At 42.3% G+C, this 12,970-nt stretch overlaps 1 protein-coding gene across 12 annotated transcripts in view; it reads right to left on the bottom strand.

The window, feature by feature from the left end:
- Positions 1 to 12,483, bottom strand: part of si:dkeyp-44a8.4 (collagen alpha-1(XXIII) chain) — a 126,015-nt gene extending 113,532 nt beyond the window's left edge. For 7 of the 12 annotated variants that reach the window (XM_036007504.1, XM_031319436.2, XM_031319430.2 and 4 more), the window contains exons 1-2: positions 11,774 to 12,482; positions 11,228 to 11,297 (exon numbers count right to left, since the gene is read on the bottom strand). In XM_036007504.1, coding sequence (XP_035863397.1) covers positions 11,228 to 11,297; positions 11,774 to 12,091 — 388 coding nt within the window. In that variant the 5' untranslated portion in view covers positions 12,092 to 12,482. Of the gene's footprint in view, positions 1 to 11,227; positions 11,298 to 11,773 lie in introns of all 12 variants that reach the window. The other 5 variants (XM_031319431.2, XM_036007518.1, XM_031319439.2 and 2 more) reach the window with 2 other exon arrangements.
- Between the last annotated feature and the right edge of the window lie 487 nt (positions 12,484 to 12,970).

The following is a 12,970-nucleotide window of genomic DNA, read 5'->3' as shown; positions in this document are numbered from 1 at the left end:
TGTAACCAGAGCTGACTGGACATCTGTGATACACTCTACTGGCTCCCAAAATGCACTCAGGACTCATTTTATTTTGATTCTTGAGTGGAACAGCAAATATGCAGATAAGAAGTCCCTATAGAGGCTGGCAATGGAGATGGGCTGTTGGGTGGTATGCAGAAACGTAGGAACACACACAGGCATGAGAATTACACATGCAGACACACTCTGTCTGCAACAAGAATGCAGAGGCGCACAAGCGTTTGCTCAATATGTAAAAAACAGATGGAACGCTGACAAAAAGTTTCAACATGTGCAATATATTTCAGTTTAGGTTCCTCCATTTCCTCCTCCCTCCCATCTGTGCCTCCATCTGGCTGAGGCAGTTAGACGGTGAGCGGCAGCAGCGACAGCGTTCTTGACAGAAACCGAGTGTTTCAATTTAATGGCGCCAAGTCACTATGTGTATCCACCCCTGTGCGTTCATTAACACTTATTTAACACCCATTATCGAACTGTCACAGCACAATCGGCCACATAACCTGCTGATAAACACACACAATTGCTGGCACACATAATATGAACCTACACTTACACACACAGTTTTCTAACCAAACTGATCAGATCCAGTTAGACAGGGTAATTCTAGTGTAACATTGTTGTAATTATATTCAGATATGCACACTGCTGGGAAACAACTGCGTGCAAAATCCTGAAATCAGGGTCAGAAAAACCTCAGAGTGAAACGACCCATTGACAGCTTTGGCAGGCTCTTTCATACAGTTCCATGTTAAGCCGTAGATGCGTTACATACGGTTGTAAACATGAGAGCAGAACAACGGCACGTCGTGGTTGGTTAACTCTTGTGTCTGAGGGTTTCAACTTTATGTCGATTATGTTGATTCTCTGCCTTGTTTAAACTCCTTCAAACTTGACCAAGACCCACAATGATTCATAGTTCCTTTGATTAAAAACACAAATATACAATCATTGGGTTATTCTTTCAAATTACTCATTCCATAGCAGAGTTGTAATTTAAAAGGCCTGTGGTCAACTCGTACATGTTCTGTCTCAGCTAAATAGAGCTGCCAGTAATCTGTTGCTGTCACTGCTGGCTATAAAAGCAGGAAATGAGCTTGTTGGATAGACACACCTGAGGGAGCGCCCACTTACCGTGAGAATCTCCCTCTGCATCTCTTCATTGTCTGTTTACAGTATGTGTGATAGCCATCTCCTTCCCCTACCCCCTTACTCCTGGCGGAACTTTGGGTTAATGTATACATACAGCGAACAGATTGATCCACTGGGGAGGTACCGCTGCCTCAGGCCTTCCAGACCACAGTGTTTAATATACACATTAGGGTGCATCAAAAAACACAATTCTTGAATTTTGATATGGCTGGGTGCTAAAAGTGTTCCAATATATGTAAAAACAACACATGCAAAATATTTTTCCAGTACATGATGCCACCGCACATCTGTTTTTGTTGGATAAAGTGGTTAACAGTGCTCAATGGTCGCCATGGAGATCTGAGGTAAACAATACTACAGCTCAAGAAAACTGAGGTGATCTTTCTGTTTGAGGTGATCTTTCTGTGTTGGGTATGTATTATTACATATTACTATCATATCTGTAGTTGTGTCTTTGTATACTTATTTATCATAAGTCATATTTATAGGTATTTGGTGCTCATTACATCTAGCTAATGTTAGCTAGCAACAGTTTGCTAACCACAGTTAGCTATCTATGTTAGCTAAGCTATTAAGCTTAACATCAACAGTATTCTAGAGTGGACAATGTCATTCAGAGTATAGATGTCTCATGTTTATTGAGAGTAGCATTGTAGTTGTTACAGTAAATTAACATTTTAAATACAAGTATATTTGCAAGCACAGCTAGCTACTCTGGTAGTGATGTAACAGTAAGTTATGATGAAGTTAGACTATGTACAGCTAAAATTTGAGGCTTATGCAAGAATGGTTTATCATAATTGAGTGATATTAAGTATGGTAAGATATGATTTTAAACACTATCCTTGAGTTTGTATCCTTTTCATTCTCAGGCACTGCACAACACAACACAACCCACCCCAGGATCCAGCTCTCCTAAGATGCTGCCCTCACCAACTGGTCCCTGCCAGACTAGCAGTCGCAGCCTGGTCTTTGGTCTGGGCCCCAGCATCACCAGTGAGGATGGCATCATCATCATCATGGCACCAAACTGCCAACTGGTCGTCAGATTAGAGAGTAATAATACGCTGCATGCTTGCCAAGAAACCTGGTGCAAATGGAGCATTGTCGCAGTTCGAGGCAGCCAAGGTTGTCCTGGAGCAGGTGACGCCATTTTACAAGAAAGCCAACATCCCAATGGTGAGCGACAAGCGTGCGTGCCATAAGATGGTAGACTTAGTCAATGCTAACAACAAGCTGCGGTTTATCTCCCAGGCCAAGCGCTCCAGTGAGACTACAGCGAAACAATTGGAGAAAATGGAGTGCCGACTTGATGCCACATTGCCGCTGTGGCCTCCAAATGTTGAAAAGCTGATTGATAAGAGTGGCCACATTTGGTGTATTGGACAAAAAGCTGCAGCTCAAGGTGAAGCGGCGAGAGGAGCGTCAAGCTGCCGCAGCATCCAGGCAGTCCCACTGTGAAAAGGAGCTGGAGGAGATGACGGCAATGTCCAGCTTGGAGTCGGAGAGTGATGAGGAGTCAGAGGAGGATACTAACACACTATCCACCATCTGAGGGCGAACCATCCCACAAGCATAAGAAGACTGGAACAAACGTCTTCATTCCACATGACATCCTTAGCCGACCAAGTTTAGTTAGTGTCAGCTCTTACCACTAGGCCCTGTTAGTTGCCAGTGAGTTAGCCACTAGAGAGGGTTTGTTCTTTTAAGTGTGTCAGTATCGCCCCTTGTGTTTAACAATAAAGTCATTTAAACTTTAGTGTCCGACATCCATCACTGCTGCACAAAATTCAGGGTAAGGCCACGTGAACATGTCCCATTGACCTCCATTCATTTTGTCTATAGGACAAATGAATGGAGAATCTTGAAAGTTGAATTCTGAGAAATGCCCAAGTTGCCCAAAGGGCAAACAAACAACTTTTACTTTGATAACCCTATAGAACATGTTACTATATAAAAGTTCACTGTACTCAACGTTTCCAGGTCAACCTTTTGGCAATTAGACAAAAAATTGCAAATTTTTCGAAATTTCGCCAAAGTTCATGTGTTAGGTGGCACCTCTAAATCTCAATGGAATTCCTCAAAACTTTGCAAAAGTATTTTTTATGTTAATTGGAACAAAATGCAATGCCAGCCAAATTGATATTTTGAAATTAAAATTTCCCATTCAAATTTGATGCACCCTAATACACATACTCAAATCATATATAGAGACAAGGATGGGGAGGAGGGAACCGAAAGAGAGACATGCATCATATGTAAAAGAGCAAAATGTTGGGACACAGGCAGAAAAAATAGAGACAAAATGACAGAGACACATTTGGAAAGGTCAAAGTGAGAGTGAAAACAGGCCAGGCACATGTAAATACACCCCTCCCCAAGCCGTAGTGTTAAGTTGTTGAGAGCTATCCTGCGCTCCGCTCCAAAATGCCCAGGCCCCCCCTGTTATAACAGAATAACATGGACCAGTGATGCTGAGGGCTTGTTCAAAGGTTTCAGGCCTAGTTTTACGAGCTCGGCTCTCATTAAAGAGGTGCAGGGAGAGTGACGAGCCTGTCCAGGGGCTTTTACACTAAGCAGGAGCATGTTTGGCACAGTTAGACCATCTGGATCAACGATGCACTCCTTTACACCTCCAACCCCCCCTCCCAATAGCTACCAAAGATACCCCTTGATTGCTCTTTCCACCCTTGTCTGGGAGAGGTGGAGGGATAAATGATAACCTCTGCTCCAACTCTGACTCCTTGTTTGTCTGGGTTCACGTCCAGAGATGCTATCCGTCTAATAAATCCAGGTGTGTTTGCATGACTCCCGTCCTGCAGCTGGATTCAGCCACGCTACATTCCTGATGGATTAACTGGGCTGTAATGCCAAGGAAAAGAGTGATACTGGAAACTTATTTCTGTGGATCTTTATCCGTGCTGGACATCTTAACAGAAGATGGGATTGAAATAAAAACCTGTTTACATAAATTACAGATTTGTGTACAGGAGTGTTCAAGTGGTGGTATTATTTATTCTTACTAAATGCAAGTTCTCTTTAGGTCTCGTTCCTCACTGTCCTGTAAACTCAGATAAATGATTAAACAGGTTTAGGCATAAACTTCAGCACAGAGAGAGAGATCGTTTGACCTCACAGTGCTATCAGCCAGCCATAGGCCACCTGGTGGAGTTGTTCTGCCCTGCCATTAAAAGGCTATTCACCTTGTCACCTGCCACTTGTGATAATTAAAGAAAACATTATAATAGTTTCCACATTTGGCACCGTGTCTGCTCAGAGCTGCTCAGTAAGCTCTTGCCACTCCCGCTCTCAACCAGACTAGACTAGCCCTCACTAAAAATATGGCGTCCCTGTGAAAACATTTTGATGACGATTATTGAGATATTCAGGAAAGCTATTATGGCCTCATCATACTTAATTTAAGAGCTAAAATAACAAAACAACTTTAAAAACACTAAAATACATACAAACTACTAGTATTTAGTAATAGTTTCAGACATTTTCTTTTAAACTTAAAGCTGACATGCAATTAATTTGTAACTCGTGTGCTGAATTTGACTCCTACACAGTTGTGGCCGACAATGCTCATATTTCCCTAAGTAAAATATTAGATATTAAACAGGCTTGTTTTTCCTGCTACTTAAGTCACTAGACAAGAACGTCTTTGAAAACGAGCATAATATGGACATATAAAATGAATTACACGATAGAATACTGTCTTGACTTAAGTGTATCCTTTCAAAGCCATCTGTTAAGTTAACAGATTCTCTCCCTCCAGACACACCATGAATGATTCTGCGGCGATGCTCTTAAATCAATAATAGACTGAAGAAATGAGTTATGTCCCTGTGGTTGAACACAACACTTGATGCTTTTGATGCACGCTGGTCTGCTGAAAACAACAAATGGAGGTTGTTTTGAAATCTTGTGCATCAGACAAAGCATTATTGTGTGGCAAGCATCAAATCAGATGCTCCTCTATAACAAGTTTTGCTTTGATGCCATGTGTGTTTCAAATAATCTCATTTTGGACCAAGCCTCCTCAAATGTTCTCTATTGTACAATTGTAAATATCTATTTAATAACACTTAACTAAATCCAATATTGTGAAAATACTCAAATGAAAACTACTTAAGTCTTTACACAATGTACAATATGTCTAAAAAATGCAGAACTCTGACATTTCTGTTCAACCGTGGTAATAAGAAACACTAATCTGGCCCATATTTATGTCAGGGATGTGTATGACAATAGTTCTTATTTTGTATCCTTCCACCACTATATGGAGCTATAAGTGCATGAGAAAACTTCCGCACTTCTCTGACTTGCCCAGAAAAAGACAATGATGTAAATATAAACAGGCCCTTACATAGCTGTTGCTCAATAGCAGGCTATCTTTGGAATTTCCACTGTTAGCCAAGATGCTTAAATATGAACACATGGATGCAAAATACTTACAGTTCCGTGTTTCCTTCTTTTATTCGCTCCACATCACTTCCCGCTTTTAATGACCTCACTTCTAATATGATGTTATATCAATAGATAATTGCATCCAGTGATGTTTTCTATTCTACTTGGTGTTGTAACTATCATTACAGGATGAGTCTGTCTGTTCAAAGAGTTCCTCTTGACTGTTGTGTGCTCTGCACATCCCAGGCCTCACTACCTGGCACGCAGCCCTTTGATCCTCTGTGTGTTTCTGTGGTCCTTGTGGGCCTTCATGGCCGGCCCGTGTCCAACAGTTTATTTTTCAAAAAGGAAGAATGTCGGCTCTGCTGTTAAACACTGTGGTTTCACAAAGCTAACTTTAATAAGAAGGCTGATGAGAGACAGAGAGGGGAGGGGTCTAGATATGTGGGTGAGTAGTGTGCATAGTGTGTGTGTGTGTGTGTGTGTGTGTGTGTGTGTGTGTGTGTGTGTGTGTGTGTGTGTGTGTGCTACAAACACATACAATACATACCTGGAACCAGTTGCATCAGCTATTTTTAAGTTTAAATTTTGCCTGGTTGTAATGCGTGTAAACTAAAACGGGTTGAAAACCTGGAGCCTTCATTACTCACAATGCAACTTGACCGCCAACAGTTCAGTCATATATTTGGGTGTTTTATGCTAGTAGCAGCTAATGTAGCCTCGAGCCACCAGCCTCAAGCAGAGATGAGGAGTGAGCTACAGAGGTCTGGGAAGCTCACTTCTTTCTGCCTCCACATCCAGACATTTTGTACATTTCCAAACTTGCAGTCTTCGCCCCCAACTTATCAAGTGAAATCACTTGAGACAATTTATCAGACTAGATAAGACTTTGATCCCTAGATAATCCATCTTTAACAAGTCAGACTTTTAAACTAAATGTAAGATTATCTCACTTACTTAGAAACTGTTTTTTTTTCAATGTAGTTTTTGACTTCAGTGATAAAGACACAACCATTGCCAACTATCCAAGAGGCAGCATTCCCCTCGTCTTCTACAAATAAACTGAGCGCACTCGAGCCTTCCAAGATCCTCTTCCAAGACATCAAGAAGAGTCAGTCATTTTTATTTGACTCTTACAGAGGGAATAAAACACATCAACTCAAGGAAAAAAGTAACCTGAGGACACGAGGCTCGCACAGCTGTGCATTAGAGCTGCTGTCCAAATGACGACGGTATCTAGTCTGTGATATAGCGCTTAATACAAAGCATGCTGCAAGGAAAGCAGGACGAAGGGAAGATGAGGCCATTTCCTAACAATGTCCATCATGAAGCACTAACCACAAATAAAATAATCATCGACATTTCCTAGGCAGCATTTTGCCTTAAAATACTAAATGCCAATTTATGATACACATCTCTGAATTTTCCTATTAAAAGATGTATAGTATGACAGGTTCAATAAGTTGGGGAAACTCTATTCTGGAAATGAAAGAGTGGAGTGTGGGAGAAGCTGTATATTTTCTTCCCTGGTTAAAAATCTGCAGCATAATGTAAAAAGCCACCTGGATTTTCTGCCACAGGATACCCTCTTCATAACGGACTTCATACGCCATGAATTTAAAGCAATGCAGTCAGTCACTGGAAGCCACACACTAAAACACTTGCCTGCAGACATCAAAACAAACACACGTGCACAAAATACATGACTGCAAGCAGGACTGTCACATGTGCACACACACACACAGCTACTTATGTGCTGCATTCAGCACATTAATACTTGAAAACACTGCCTACAGCCCAAAGCTATAGCAGAACAAATCTAAAACAAGACCACTTATGAAAACAAATTTCCTGCGTTTATTATTTTAAAATGGTCATTAATGGATATTATATGGCCTATGTATTCTTCCTGTGGCGATAGATTGTATAGGTAGCTGCAAGCTTCCTGTCCAATTTATTATGGCTTTAAAAATAAAATGCAGCCCCTGGGGGGTGTTGGCCCCATTGTGGGTCCCCCTTAAAGCTGGCTTTCCTCGTCTCCTCCTCCAGGTGGGGGGAGCAGGAAGCTGGGCAGGGAGAGCGTGCTGCCTCCCGTCTGCCTCCTGAGTCAGAGCTTGATTCCCAACCAGCAGACTGCTGATGGGCTTTACACAAGACATCATACTGACAGACAGTGAGAGTGTAATAGTAACCCGCCACATATGTAGGAATTTGGAGTCGCAATAAATACAAATAGCTGTGTACAGAAAGCAGACAAGAAACTACGTTAAATACATTTGTCTGTAGGTGTTAAATGTGTCAAGGAACCCCACTGTGAGCATGCTCTCTCAGTTATTTAAATACACACAAACACACATATGGGGGGCCTGTGTTCCTGTTCAGTCTTATCTGATGGAAATTGATCTGACCGCACAGCCAGGGGTCTGACATCTTGCCCTTATATACTCTTAACACCAAAGACTTAGATGCTCTATACTGACTGAAAAAGCTCAGTCCTGACTATGACTTCAGATACAATCGTACTCTTGAGGACACGCAATGTTTTTAACTTAAACATTTAACAACAAACTGTAGGGGATACAATATATCAACATAGGTTTGATTAATCGACAGTTTGGAAATATACTGTAGATATCAGAAATATAGAGAACATTTTCACATCTTCTAATTGGGACCAACAGTCCAAACTCCAAAAAACAATTATGTTGACGATCACAAAAGACAAAGAAAAGCAGCAAATCCTCACAACTGTCTAATCAAACCTGCCGTACACCCCCTCAAGTATTTTTTCAGGAAGTAAGAAGCATTCTTTGTAGTTTTACTATCACATTTTTTTTTATTCATCTACATTTTCAAGAGGTTACACCATTTAAGAGTGTGCAAATCTTGAATTCCTTAAAATATGAAAATCCCCCAAAACAGTCATCACTTTGTTGTTGCAGCAGCCTCCATTGCTGCATGGACTTCAGTGACTGAGTAACATTAATGGCTGTGTCTGGCTGGCATTTCATTTTGGGCCCGTGCCCAAGTGTGGGCAGACAATGCACCCCCTTGCTGCTATCCGACCTGTTAAACAGCTTTTAAATGCAAATTGCAGAGATGACAATACACTCCCCCTACACAGGACACATACAGCCCCCACATGGTTCTAATTAGCCAAGGCATCATAAAAGGTGTTGTGTTCATGTGTAAGTAATGAATATGTGTTGTGTGCGAGCATACGTAGTGTGTGTCTGTTGAGGGAACAGGCGGGTGTTAATTGCAAACACCTGAAGCTTGTAAGCAGAGTTGGACTCTGTGCCTTATATTGTGCCTTAGCCTTAACGACTGCTGGCCGTGTCATATCTGTGGGCATAAAAGTGTCACAATGCTGCCTCCACTGAGGGGCTATATGAGAAATAAATGTCCCTCAGCGTGAAATACTATTTATAGGCAGTGTCTCTGCTACTCCAGTGGTGACTGGACCAGAGGGCCTTGCCTTTAAAATACTTTCATTTTTCATCAGAAGGAAGTCATTCAGTCAGAAGTGTCAATGACAAATTCAACATCATCATTCCCAGTGCTGCTGCGGAACTGCTGCCCCCTGTTGGGCCCCTGTCTACATGCACGCTGAAAGGTGAGCACCCTGATGCGGAGGGCATAGCTTTAATGGCAGAAATGCCACTCATGCTGTGTGGCAGTGTGTGTCTCTCTCACACACACAGGCAGAAATACCTTGGCCTGTGATCCTGGCGGTGAGAGATTCAAGTTTCAGGTGGGAAGAGCTGGTGCTAAAGGGAGAGGAGGGTTTCTTCTTACACTGTCGTGTTGAGAGAGCTGCCTCTGTCGGCCCCTCAAAGGCTCAGGGACAGACACTCAGACTCACACACACGCACACCACACGCAGCCATACGGGACCAGACTGTACACGCAGGACACAGATGCGATGCACACATTTGGGCACAGCTCGGCTCAGATAAATGTATCAAACATTTTACATGAGTCACATACTGTATGCAGTGCTTGGCACAAACACGTGCACACTCCTGATAGTAGCCAGCTCATGTGGCTTCTTGAGCACAAGGCACCTGGAAAAACTCTCCAAATCAAAGTTTATCAGCTGAAAATCCCTTTTTAGAAATAAACACATTTAATGGAGAAAAGTTGACACGTCTGTATTGACCAATCTGGGGAACGTTAAAAAAAAGTACATGTACACACAGGCATTTGGTTGTATCAAAGCCACAATAAACAAAACAGCCTTTTGTTTCACCAAACAGAAAGACACACATATTTAAAAGACCAGAAACTAAGAAGAGAGAACTTTAAATAGACTTCTGAATAGTTGTGGAGGGATTGTATTTCAGTGCCAAAACCACTTGATTACACAGCAGTTCAGCAAAATTGACAGGAAAATGGGATGCAACAACTGATTCAATAATATGATCTAATGGAGAAATTACATTCAAATGCATCAGTATCCAGCAAGGGCAGTGCAGGCTTGACCTAATTGGGCAACTTTTTACAAGTTACATATACCTCTGAATACAATTCTACTGAGTCATGCTTAGTAGAAGTGAATTCAAAGTATATAAGCTGAACGTCAGCAAATAACTACCATTTGCATTTACAGTGTCAGTGACTTTGGCTGTGCTAAATCCAATGTAAACAACAAACACTTGCACCAACTTCGCTAACCAGCCAGACAGAGCCAGCGAGCTATCTTGGCACAGCAGACTTCAGACTGGAAAACAGAATATGTTGAAAGCGGGCCAGAAATTCCACTTGTGAACACTTTCACCTGTTCTTGTTGTTGCAGGGCTATTCACACCCAGAGACAAAGAGACAGAAAGAAGAGCCAGGGAGAGAAATTCCCCAAATGTGCAGATAAGCATCTTAAAAACTCAACCTCTGCTCTGACTTCTTGATACAAAATTTAAAAGAGATGAGTGCAAGCAGTTACACTGTGATAATGGTAAGATTCCACTTGAGTTGCAATTTTTTTTTTAAACTGGAATGTCGTGAATGCCAGCTTCAATAAAACACACATCCTGTTGTTCCAAGTCAGAAATTTTCTCTAAAAATAAACCACAACTTTCTTCTCCAGGTTAGGTCAAACAGCCCATGTAAACCATTAAACACACAGCTGATCAGTTGGTCGCACCCACTGATGTTCAGGCTTTATCAATACATGTGGACACATCCCATCAAATATCAGAGCAGCAGTTTAATTCCAAAATAAAAAAAGCCATCTTCCTTTAATTCACAGGCGTTAACGGGGGACTCTGTGTGTAACATGATGTGCATCACACAGTTCTCCACCCGGGAACTATCACAAGCCCTGTAACGAACACCGCGCAAGCCAAACGTGGCCAATCTTGGCACTCAGCTCCTCCATCTATTAAAGTGAGCATCCCCCACTGACACAAGGCTGCAGGGCTCAGGCTGGACGTCCCCAACCCTGCTGATCTGCTGAGTGTAAAGCCCTGCTGTCACAGTATGGGCCCTAGACTGGCTTAGGGGCCGTTATCCTCCACACAGAAAAAGACATGCAACACATACACTCTTTAAGTTCAGGAGAGCTGCAGAAAGCATCATAGGCAGGTTTCCCAAGCAGTCAGTCATGTCTAGACTGTAACTATTAATGCTACACAGAGCAGAGACATACCTGGAGGACAGGAGCACTCTTGGCCAACATCCCTAGCTGTCCGAAATTTTGGCATCAGCACATCCACCTTCTGCAGACACAGAACAAATTCCAGTGTAAGATAAAATTCCCAGTCCTAAAGATGAATATATTCTCAATGTGGAAATCATTAAGAAAAAACATTTAGAGAATGGAATAACATTAAGATAATCTCAATGACTACCAATAACAATATCGCTCTCCCATTACATATAGCTCTAGAATTCCATTTGATACATGTAGAGGATGGTCTCTTATCAGAGGTTATATCACCCTATTAAGAGCTGTAACAGCAAACTAATTGACCAGTTGCATGCAATGTTGATCCCTACGGCTCTGCATTCAAAATAACTGATTTTAGGTGGAATAATTGGGGTGAAATTGCCACAAAAAAAGTGCCAAGTCTGTGCGTTTATCAACCTCACTGCACATGTTCCCTGCTATTACGCACATTGTACGCACATATGCGAGCATCTGTCAGAGGTTCACAAACACAATATATGTATGTATTAACGACAATAGACGTACCTCTTCCACGAGCCTCCCTATGGAAGTGCTCAGCTCTGGAATTAGGGTCCCATCCTCATTTAGACAAACCCTGTGCGGCGGCTGGAAGATGGACGCTTTGTCCATCTCCAACTGCAGTCGGTTCTCCAGCTGGTAGGTCTTGAGGCTCATCAGAAGACACACGGTGATGGAGCTCAGGGACATCAGCAAGCACAGAGCGATGGGAGAACCTGGAAGCCAACGCTGGACAGCGGACTTGGGCGCACACTGACACACCGGCTTACTCTCCCCGATACAGTCGCTGGCTGTATCCATGCTGGAATCCTGCTTCAAAGTCATCTTGATGTATAGAAAATATTTGGTTGTTGGTGTAGTTCTGCGACCAAACTCTAATCAAGCTCCGTGGACTAACTAAGCAGCGCACCTAACACATTCACAACCCTCAACTCCAGTAGACTAGGGTCTCGGTTCAAAGCGCTATCTTAAATTAGTCTTGGAATAAGGGGCAGCAGCAGTGCAAACCGGGTTTACGCCAGACACAGAGGGGAGCGATCTGGATGCCAACCAGAGAAGAGGCGCCTTCTAACTTGCAGGTCGTTGTTTCCTGTTGGGGAGTATCCTACATGGATGTGCAAGTGCAACTACCAATGGGTCCAATTGTTTGCCTTCCTAAAAGTTGCACGTTCAACTAGTTGAGATGCGCCCGCCCTGCTGACCACGTGGGAGGCTGCAGATTGACAGCTGAGAGACTGTGAGGGTTTGACTTGGCCAACTTCTGAGCACAATACGGCATAGTCCCTGCAGCTTACACTATTTTTCACCATAATTTTCGAAACCCACTGTCGTCGACTGAAATTTAAGTTGAACTCGAACAGCGACCGATGCTGATGATGATGATGATGTGCCCTGTTAATATGATAAACTGTATTGTTTAGAATACCGATAACTGTGATTTGTGAACAAAACAAATGACACTTTAAACTAGACTATGTTGCCATATATTGTCAATGAAGAACGCATTTTTGCACAATACTGCGGACGGTCAATGTCAACCGTCAGAAAAGAAGTGTAGCTCTCGAAACTTAAACAGTTTGAAAAATAAGAATATATTAATTTTATAATTTTTAAGTGTAATTAAGTTGTTCGTTTCTTTGTTGTCTCGAACCCACAATTTATACCTTATGAAATTATCGGTTTCTGCGCCTGGGTAGCTCACCT

This window comes from Sander lucioperca, chromosome 1, assembly GCF_008315115.2.
Source record: "Sander lucioperca isolate FBNREF2018 chromosome 1, SLUC_FBN_1.2, whole genome shotgun sequence".
Lineage (NCBI taxonomy): Eukaryota > Metazoa > Chordata > Actinopteri > Perciformes > Percidae > Sander > Sander lucioperca.
This window is presented reverse-complemented; position numbering and strand designations above follow the sequence as displayed.